A 10,976-nucleotide genomic window follows, 5' to 3' on the forward strand; every position below is an offset into this window, starting at 1 on the left:
ATTCATGTGCTTCCTATAGCATGGTGCCCAGAACTGCATGTAATAGTCCACATGTGGCCATATCAACCTCTAGTATGGCTCTAAGAATGACACTCAAATATTGAAATAGTCAACTTATTTAAAGAGGAAACTGAATTGATATTTGAGCTATATCCTTCATTTGTCAGAGGCTGCAACCATCATTTTAAATGGGTCTTTTCATTGACACATGTGACCAGAGATAAGTAAGATTAAACGCTGATTGCAATTGCTCATTCCTGAATTTTAAAATAAACATAATATTCTTTTTCAGAAAAGATGACAAAACAAACTGTATAAACTGCAGAGATATTTGTAATGAGCAGCATAATGGAATTGATTATTGGGAACAAAATTAAGGATAAAATGTAACATTTTTATCAGATGGGTGGAGCAGATTCTGCTGTACTATGTTGCTTTTTTGTATATTAATTAAATGGATGTGGCTTAACAATTTGAAATTGGGTGCTCTGTGCATAAAGTCCTAGTTAAGTTTTGTACTAAAAGTTCCTTTGCAAGCTTAAAGCATCAGTTATCATGGTGTTAAAGAATTAACTGAAAGGAATTAGAAAGAGAATGTTGGCTGGGTGACTGTATTCAACATAATACTCAGAAATTTGCCGCAAGGATTCCTTTTGAGTTACATCAGAGTAAATTTGCAGATATTACAAGAGATTATTTAAAATTTAGGAAAGCAACTGACAAACTAGAGAATTGGATTGTTTCCAATCTGCAGAATCAACTCATATGCTCTCTTGAAATAAGAGGCAATTAGGGATAGTTTTGCCTTGTAAACCCACAAGAGCTTTCTGAAATCAATAGAAAATTGTTTGAATCTTCTGTATTTGTTCCTGAAGTTTGCATTTGTGTAATTCAATACTGGTATCTGCTTTTCACATGCATGTTCTCAATTCCCTTAAAGTAAATTGTTTAAATAATTGTCTTTTACAGAATTATCAAAATATTAATTGTTTGATCAACAGGTTCTTGAAATACTTGGGAGGAAATTTCCACCAATCGAAAACTCTAAAGGCTATAAAGTATTTCCACCGTTCTTGAGAGTCATTCAGGGAGATGGTGTGGATATCAACACTTTACAAGAGGTAATAGTGGTCAGTCCAGAAGAGTAGTCACTTGTATCTGGTTCTCTTTTCCTGAGACCTGTTTGTAACTGAAACTGCTTGTAAGTCAGAAATGAACAAAAACAGTATGTGGGAGAGGATCACAGAATCAGTTGTGACGGAAGAGCAGCTGCCAGCCAGCTTTACTGACTCTGTGAGCAAGTCTGCTCGGTGCTCGCAGCTCTGCTGGGCTCGATATTATTGGATTTGGTGATGGTGGGGCACTCAGAAGTACCCCATTCTCCTCCACTCCTACCAAAGTGCGAACAGCCCCCAACATTTAACAGCTTTTTAAATCGCATTGTCATAAGTTCTTCCATTACTACCTCTGGGAGCCTGTTCCAGGCATATACTGTACTACCCTTTATTTAAAAAAAAGACACTTGCCTTGCACACTTGTCTCAAACTTCCTCCTGTCATCTTTAATGCTTGTCTTCTAGTACTTCTTTTTACCCTGTTCATTTCAATATGTTATAAACCTCTATCAGTACTGCCTCCAATACTCTAGAGAAAACAACTTCTGCACCCTTTCCAAAGCTTTCACATTCTTCATGTAATGCAGTGACCAAAATGGCACACAATGCCAGAATTGCACATAATTATACAAGATAAAAATCATGTCAGATTTGAAAATAAATTGACCTGATAGCGATTGCCAACTCCAATTATCTAATATCCTTTACAAGAGGAAACATCTTACACTTTCCTATTTGAGAAAGACTCATTGTCTGAAATTGTTGAATTCAAAATTTTATTCCAAGTCATGCATGTGTTTAGATAGTAGACAGGTTAGATAGTAGACAGGGTGCTGTTCCTCGGGTTTGAATGAGGTATTAATGGAGTAGTGTAGAAACCAAAGGCACAGAGGTCAAGGTGGACTGGAATGGAGAATTAAAGTGACAGAGAACTGGAAGCCTGTGGTCATATTTGAAGACTTAATGACAACATTCTGCATTTATTTTCTCCGATACAGATGTGCTGGCATTGAATCACTGCCTTTTTAATTGTTCATTAAACAAACAGTTTGTTAATCTTCATTGCAAGAGCATGTGAGTACAAGTGTAAAGCCTTGTTGCTTCATTTATTCAGAGCCCTGGAGAAACTACATAAGAATCTTGAGCAAAGTCTAGTCTCCCTGATGATGAAAGGATATACAATAGATTCTGGTTAATTGGGACAGAAGACTTTTGCAGAACAGTTTATAACTATTGTCAGTCATGTGCACTTCTGTGGCTGTTAGACACTTTACCATGATTAGAATGAACAGTTTTTCAATAGCATCAGTTCTATGTTTTTGTATTCAGGAAACAGTTATATTTGTCACTTATAGTTGGTTAGAAATAAGCAGTAAGGCAACTTCAGAACTGTCAGATTTGTATGAAAGTGGTCCATTATTTGTGCTAGATGTCTGTGCTGAATGTTTTCATTTACGGTTAATCAAAAGAACGGCAGTATACACTGAATTTATTCCCCTGTTAATAACTATTAGGAACCAATATAGTTTTACGGTACTGTTATTAGTATTAGTATTAAATGTTTTAATTTGTTCTATATCTATACCTTTTAAACTGTTTCCATGAAACTTCGGCTAATTGGAGCAGTTGCTTAATTGAGACAATGTACTGGGCATGATTTGTCCCAATTAACTGGAATCTACAGTATTTACAAGATTGGCCTTTGGCATGTTGAGTTTGTTATAAGCAGAGAGATTAAGCAGACAAGACCTACACTCTCTGAAGCTTTATGAAAGGTAACCTCATTGAAATATACAAGATTCGTCTCAAAGGGCTAGATTATTAGAGTGAATGCTAACAGGTTTTCTCTTCCGGAGTGAACAGGTCACCCAATAAGGTGCTTATTATTCAGGAAGGAGTTAAGAAGAAAAATTTTCACACAGTGAGTAATGAACCTTTTGGAATTCTCTATCTTGTAGAGATTCAGTGGCTGAGTATTTTCAAATAGTTTGGAATTAGGCGACTGTGGTGTTAGTTCAGGAAAATGAACTGGGGAGATTTGATAGAGCTGTACAAAATTGAGCCTGTAGGTGCAGTTGATGCAATCACAACTTAGGCTGGGTGAGACTATAACTAGAGGTCATAGGTTAAGTTTGTAAAGTGAAATACTTGAGGGGTAACTTCACTTAGGATGGTGCAAGTATGGTATGAGCTGCCAATAGGAATGGTGGATGTGGGTTCAATTTCAACATTTAAGAGAAGTTTGGATAAATACATGGCTAAGAGGAGTATGGAGGGCGATGTCAACTAGGCAGAGTAATTTGGTATGCATTAGATGGGCTGAAAGGCCTGTTCCTGTGCTCTAATGCTCAGACTGATCTGCAGGATTCCCTCTACCTAACCCACCCACACACCCACCCCCCCAGCAGCTACTGTATTACAACATCGTGTTTTCCTCTCCTTTGTCCATGCTCATCTCCCCCCAATGCATCTGCTATAAATAGTATTATAACATATATTCACACCACTGGCATTTGTCACTTAACGAGCTTGGTCTTCATCTTATGACAAAGGTTCTCTTTGTTCTTTCTACTCTTTGCAGCTTCAAACAGCAGGTATCTTGAGTATCACTAGCATTTTTTGTTTTTATTTCATTTTCTAGTGCTTACGTTTGGAGTTGGTACAGATTGGAAATGCTAATGGTTGAATGTAAAATATCACATGAACAGACGTGTAAATTATACTATCTGTTTTCTAGATTTATTTAACCCTTTGATCTGTTCAGTAATTATGCAATTAAATTAAATTCTGTGATCATTCTTTTGAATAATGTTGCATCAGACCAATAAGATTACTTAGGGGGGAAAAGGTAAAAGATTATCCTCTTCTGGTTTTCCGGAAAACATAGAAAACATCTTAAGTGGACTAAACATTAAGATGAGATATTTAACTTTGTTCATGTGGAAAGGTGTAGGAAAATTCCATTCAGAATGCTGCATCTAGTGAGGAGAGGACTACATCAAACAAGCAGAATAAATCACTCCTAACAGAGAAACTATTGGCTGAAAGTCTTGGGTTTAATGTCTGTAGAGATGTTTACATTCAGAGGAAAATTTAACTGAATGGATTTCTTGTGAGATACTGTATCGGAGCAGAATATAGGACATTTTTACGAAACCAAATTGATGTAGCTTTTACCCTGTATGTCTAAGTCAGTAAGCCATATATTGTACTGTCCCTCCGTAAATGGGTATCAGTGGCATGCTTTGTTTTTCAGATTGTACAAGGAATGAAAGAGCATAAATGGAGCATTGAAAACATTGCCTTTGGATCTGGTGGAGCTTTGCTGCAGAAGATAACAAGAGATCTTTTGAATTGTTCTTTTAAATGCAGTTATGTGGTGACCAATGGTCTCGGGGTATGTAATGTTGTATAAAGCTGTTAGGTCTTATTTTAAGTAGCTTAAAATGCCTAGTTTTTTTTCTTTGACTAGAGAAACTTGGGTTTGATATCTGTTAAGTTTGGCTCGATTATAAAAAAAAACCAAAGCTGCTGTTCAATTAAATTTGATCATTAATGTTTTAAATGCAGGATTGATATTCATTATGTGTACTTGCACAGTACATGACATTTGATAATTTCTAATATAACAGTGCATTATAAAACACTGAAAATCAGTTTACAATCATGTTTTAACATTGTGCAACAGTACAACTGCAATCATAGAATGTCAGAGAAGCATCCAATGGACACCAAGTACGAAGCTATTACAGCTCAGCGTGTCGGAGTTTGAAGTTCAGTTTCAGCCTTCTCTCTAAAGAATTGTGTACACCCTCGCTGTGGAATGAGTGGGTTTTCCCTAAGTGTTCTAGTTTCCTCCCACATTCCAAAGATATGCTGGGTAGATTAATTTGTCATTATAAATTGTTGCATGATTGGGTTAGGGGTATATCAGGGTTGCTGAGGCAGTGCAGCTGGAAGGGCCTCTTCCATGTTGTATCTCTTAAGTAAATAAATATGGACTCTTGTAGTTAAAATCATTCTTGTATGACAATTAATAACCTCTTCAAAGCCAGCTTTTGAAAGAATTTAAGAACTCTGTGCTTGGTGAAGTACGGTAGTCAATTTGTTGGCCTGTTGCAAAAGTAACTGGACCTCAAAACAACTTGGCTGTTGGTTGGTTGGGATATCGTGAGCTAGAAGACTTATAAATATAGCATGTTTTCTTAGCCAGTAATTTAGTTGTCTGTGGCAACGAAATATTATTAGTTTACTTGATCAAGTAATAAAATTGTAGGGATAGCCAAAAGTTAATTTGAAAATATTAAAAAGAATAATAGTGCATCCTTTTCTGGAAGAAAAGCAAGGTAATGTTCAAATTAATTTGTACTTCCCAGTTTCCTGTTAAATTACTTATTGCTGCACAAAATCTTCTGGTACCATATAGTAGAGATTTAATAAGCAGTGAGTCCGTTCTCATTCAATAAGTAGTTTGCACTTAACTATTCTTACACTGAAACCATCAGTACAAGTACTGGACTTTCAGTAAGATGGCAGCGTGCTTGGACACAGCGGCCTCTACAGGGCCAACCAAAGGTTTATTCTTTTTTTTAATGCCTTTTTTTACTATCACAAAATTCAACTGGACATCAAGAATTTCAGGCTGCAGGTCCACCCCAGTAGCGAGTTGCTTGTTAGTGGTGAAGCTGGAAGGATTGGACTTGGTGTGGACCTTGTTGCTGCAGAAAGGCATCGGGAGTCAGTACCTGAAGGCAGTGTGCAGTCTGACAGCGAGTGATTATCTTGGATGGTTTTTCTTGTGATTGCAAGACCCTGTTGGACATTGGTAGTATAGAATGCTGCAAGTCCAGTTTACGGAGACCAGTGGCGGGGGAGCAGCGTGTTTTCTGTTGTACGGACTGGGCCTCATCCACGGTGTTGCCTGTTGCAGCCGACCAGGAGTAGAACTGCCATAGGTGTCTGTACTGGTTTGGGGTCTGGCCCCTCCCGTCGGTGCTACCCTCCAGTGTTCACTCGGTGGAAAACTACAAACTAGGGAAAATCTGCAGATGCTGGAAATCCAAGCAGTGCACATGATGAGTAAACAGTCAATGAGTGGACTGAGACCCTTCATCAGGCTGGAAAAAAAGATGCAGTTGACTGAACTACTGCAGGCTTGTTCTGGCTGACAACATCCATGGACTGATTTTTTTTGTGTGACTGTGGGTACTGTTTTGCACCTTGGTACTGGAGGAACGCTATTTCATTTAGTTGTATTCATGTGTGGTTGAATGACACTTGAACTTGAAATTCAAGATTTATTTGTCTTTTATTAATTGCTCCTGACTTACAAGGCTGTGTTGCTATATTGGAAACTGTTCAAACCAGAAAATGATGGCAGATTTCCTTAGATGTTAGTAAACCCAATGATTTTTTTTGACACAGACTAGTGTTTTTAATGATGACTGTTTATTATTCTAGTTCTTATGATTTTGTTAATTAGCCAGATTTTTAAAGTCCATGTGTTGGGGATTTGATCATTGTTTTAGCATTATGGATTAGTGATCCAACAGCATAAATGTCCTTGCCATACCTGTTCTCAGATTATTTTAATGATAGCTGTTTAGTTATTTTTTTTAAAAACTATTTGATTTGAGGTGAAAGTGATTGCTCTGAGTAGTTACAATATAACACAGTAGGAGGAAATGTAATCTTTAATATAAACAAAGATTTTAATATTTGCAGTAATCCTAATTAATTGTGCTGCTTTTAAGTGATGTTTGATATTGTTATAGAACCTATGTTCTATTCTGTAGCAAAATATTTTCTTTTACGGTAAACTTTTGAAGCTTGCTGTTTCATCCTTGCTGAAGTGTGAATGGGGATTTATTTGATTATCATTTGATTCTTGCATTCCAGTTATAAACTTGGAAACTTAAAGATTTTGTGGTTTAATGTCAAAAAAGTTACTTGTGCAGATATTTTAACAAAATATTTAATTGCTGAATGAATTGAGTTAAGAGCAATGCTTATCATTGATGTAATTAAATTTTTGTTTATACTTAGGTAAATGTTTTCAAAGATCCAGTTATGGATCCAAATAAGCGATCCAAGAAAGGGCGTCTCTCTTTGCACTGCACTGTTTCAGGGGATTATGTTACTCTCGAAGAGGGTAAAGGTGAACTAGAACAAAATGGGCCTGTAAGTGACTTCATATCTTTGTTTTTCACAAAACAAAAACAAAACTTATTAGCCTTGGTATTAATTAAGAGTAATTCCTTTGGATACTAAAATTGCTCTTCATTTGCCTATTTCAACAAGATGAGAGTAAGAAACCAGGAAACTATAGATCAGCTATCCCTTGTGTCCAACTTCAATGAATCACGAGTTTATACTAAAAGATATTATTTTAATAGTTTTCAGTTTATCACTAACAGCTGGGACTTCTGAATGTTTGGTCATGTTATTGAGAGCTTCTTAATGTAAAGGGTAGGGAACATCTGTAGACATTACTTTGACTTGCAGAGATAATTATTTAGAATTCTTGCCAAGAGACTGTTAAAGTTGAACCATATAAAATTAAGATAAATTTGCTGAGCAGAGAGGAAGAATGGGAACTCAAACTTGCAGTTCTTGACTAATGGTGTTCTCAAAGAATCTGTGTTCAAGTTGCAAATATTTAAAATATTTATAAATTACTTTAAGTGAACATTTTCTATTTTGCCCATGCTGTTGTGTTCTGTTTCTGTGTTCTTAATGGCCCCATTAATATATCACAGAAAACTGAGCCTGATGAGAATCAGGTTTAGATTTAGTATCATTGGCAAATGTCGTGAAATTTATTTTGTGACAGCAGTACATTTCAAAACAGAATTTTAAAAGAAACTAAATTGTAATAAAAATACATATAGTTAAAAGAAAGCAAAAGAAAGGGTAGTCTTTACAGGTTAATTGTCCACTCACAAATCTGATGGTGGGGGGAAAAAAAGCTGTTCCTGAAACATTGTGTGTCTTCAGGCTTCTGTACCACCTCCTTGATGGTAGCAATGAGAAAGAGACTCTGTCTGCCTGCTGGCATTTATAATTCTGGATACAGGGGAGCAAATGAAGTGATCCTCCTCAGCTGAGAGAACTGGTGTAGTCTACTCCACAGGACAAATAGATTTCAGGCAGTGTACTGCCAAGATACTACCTCTGGAACATGCTGACAGTTTTGGAGAACCTGTCATTTTCCTGAACTGTTTTTGAATGACATTTAAATGCTGAAATAACACAACTTCTGTTCAAAAGCTGAATTTGGAAATGAGGTGCATTTTCACATTTGGAGTTGTCTAATTTGAGTGAGGGCAATAGGAGAGAACAAAAACCAGAACATGCTGGAATAAATGAGCATTTCTATTCTGGACTTTTCTGACCTCTAACTATCCTTGCTTATATAGTAACTAGATAACTGAAAGTAATTTCCATCTGTACAATTTTAGTGTCCATCCTAGCATTCTCTTACACTTAACACCCCCCCCCCCCCACCAAACTTAAAGCATGCCTGTCTTCTCACTTCAGTTTGATTAAGGGTCACCTTACACAGAATACTGTCTGTCTGATTGAGAATTTCCATTATTTCACTTTTTTTTGATTTACAAACACCTGAATTTTAATTTTCAATTTAAGTTATACACAGTTTGTTGTCCATCAGCAGTATCAAAGCATCACTGTTCTTGTAACTGCCCTACACAATCATATAATCACTGATACAATATTGAGAAAAACATCAGGTTTCAGATATTTAATTATTCACAAACTGACTCTCAGTTCCTAAATTTTAGTTGATCCATCAGTAGTGATTTGTTATTTTCTAGATTGTTTGAATTGACCATGACTTTGTTCTCAATTTACAGGATCTACTACACACAGTTTTCAAGAATGGCATAGTTGTTAAGAGCTACACCTTTGACGAAGTGAGGGAAAATGCACAACTGAAGAAAAAAATGGGAGGCTCTCAAATCTGTGAATTCAAATAAATGTCTGCAGAATGATGTCCTATGTCTGCTGCAGATTCTGTGCACAGATATGTGTATATATTCGGTTTTAATTTACCTATTAAATCTAAACATTTATAATTATATGCTGTACCATGTAAACAGCAAATGACGATCAAGCGTACAGTGATCAGCCAATATGGTTTGTATTTTTAACACTGTACACAATATGAACAATTTATTGCTTTGAACAGCTGCTACTTGTGTTTTTAAATGTAAATTGTAAGGTAAATAGTGGTTACTAGGAATTATGAAAATATACAGATGTTGGCCCATGTTTGTCATGCATTTGGACGAGATCTCCACCTTCAGTAGTAAAGAAAATTTGGCCAATGTTGGAAATAATTTAAATAACTTTTTTAGTGTACATATATAACAAGCTTTTCTTTGACCTTCATGTTTTGTTTTTCCTTAAATGGGATTTCAGACACTTCCTGTTTTGGAATAAGGGCAATTTTGCAGAATAAAAAAAGGGTTGTGCTACAGTACAACCATTTGATATTGTGTTGAACAAAGCCTTTTTTGCACACACACGATTAGATTTTAAAAGGTTGGATAGTTAATGGTGCACTTATTTTTTTAAACCTGTGTGTGTTGAAAATGCAGGCTTTTTAAGAGCAAGCATGGAGGAAGGGAGGGTGTCCACTCTAATTAAGGTTGCTCTTTGCAACTAACAGAACTGAATTAATGCAAAATGTGTTTTTTTTTCTTCTTTCTCAAATACACTGATTACTTTTGATTAGACTTTCATGCACTTGATGAGCTTATAACTTCTGAAATTGATATGAAGCTGACTTCCCTTGAACACTTACTTTGCTTTTTAATACAATTTATTGTTTGCTGAATCACTACTTCTTTCTGAAGTAAGAGGGATGGAAGAGGAAAATCGGTATGTATTATATACATCCTCCTCTCTTTCTCTTCTCCTCCCCCCCCCCCCATAGAAAGTTGGAGTAAACCCAATCTGCATTGGAATAAGAAATGGAAATGGTAATTAAATACTGTAAATCTATAGGAGTGAATGTAAATTTGATCGTGTCCCATTAGAGTTATCATTTCTGGAGTTGTGCGCACCAGTAGTGTGTAATATTTTTTTTGACGTCTCCAGTTTCAGATTATACTTGTTATATTTTATATTTTTTTACCACAGCAACGTATCTAAATATTAAATACAGCATTGGACTATGCAGTTGGATTTTTAAAAAAATTTCTTACATGCACATACTGATTCCATTCATCTAAAATGTAATAGTTTAACAAGAAATTTAAGAATAAGTTAAAAATAAACACCCTTATAGGTGTAATTGATTCTCTTTTTGTTTTCTTCACCCATATAATCATGAAGTGGAAGTACAATTGTTATTAGTTGTATTTTTAAAAGAAGTGTAACCTAATTCATTGAACTGACTCCGGTGCTATTTCTGTAAAGTGTGGCTTTCTCTTGATATTAGTTCCACGCTGATGATAGTCTGTCAAGGAAAGAAACAGGAATAATGTTGTACAATTATTGAAAACTGAGATCAGACAGAACAGCAAGTAGAGGGAACAAAATTACAGATGATGATTAGAATGTTTTAAAATATTTGCTGTATGATTGTTTAGTATTGAACTCAACACCAGATGTTTTCATTTAATAACATTTCTGTTTTCAACCTACTTTGCATTCTTTAAAATAAAAGGTTGTTCAACTTGCATTGAATAAAATGCCAATCTCACTTGACACAATTTATTTGTGTATGAGTGTTACATAGAACCCTAGCAAGGAACTTCTATAGTGTTCAATCAATGCATAAACTTCTACAGCTTAAGAGCACGGTCTGGATGCAAAATAAAATCTGTTGTGCTGT

The 10,976-nt window shown here is 35.7% G+C and overlaps 1 protein-coding gene across 1 annotated transcript in view; it reads left to right on the forward strand.

Moving 5' to 3' along the window:
• The window catches only part of nampt1 (nicotinamide phosphoribosyltransferase 1), a 52,833-nt gene extending 42,997 nt beyond the window's left edge, over positions 1-9,836 (forward strand). The window contains exons 8-11 of the mRNA XM_059977858.1: positions 1,002-1,121; positions 4,371-4,511; positions 7,160-7,294; positions 8,989-9,836. Coding sequence (XP_059833841.1) covers positions 1,002-1,121; positions 4,371-4,511; positions 7,160-7,294; positions 8,989-9,111 — 519 coding nt within the window. The 3' untranslated portion in view covers positions 9,112-9,836. The remainder of the gene's footprint in view (positions 1-1,001; positions 1,122-4,370; positions 4,512-7,159; positions 7,295-8,988) is intronic.
• The last annotated feature ends 1,140 nt before the right edge of the window (positions 9,837-10,976 follow it).

Source organism: Hypanus sabinus, chromosome 8 (assembly GCF_030144855.1).
Source record: "Hypanus sabinus isolate sHypSab1 chromosome 8, sHypSab1.hap1, whole genome shotgun sequence".
In the NCBI taxonomy this organism is placed as follows: domain Eukaryota; kingdom Metazoa; phylum Chordata; class Chondrichthyes; order Myliobatiformes; family Dasyatidae; genus Hypanus; species Hypanus sabinus.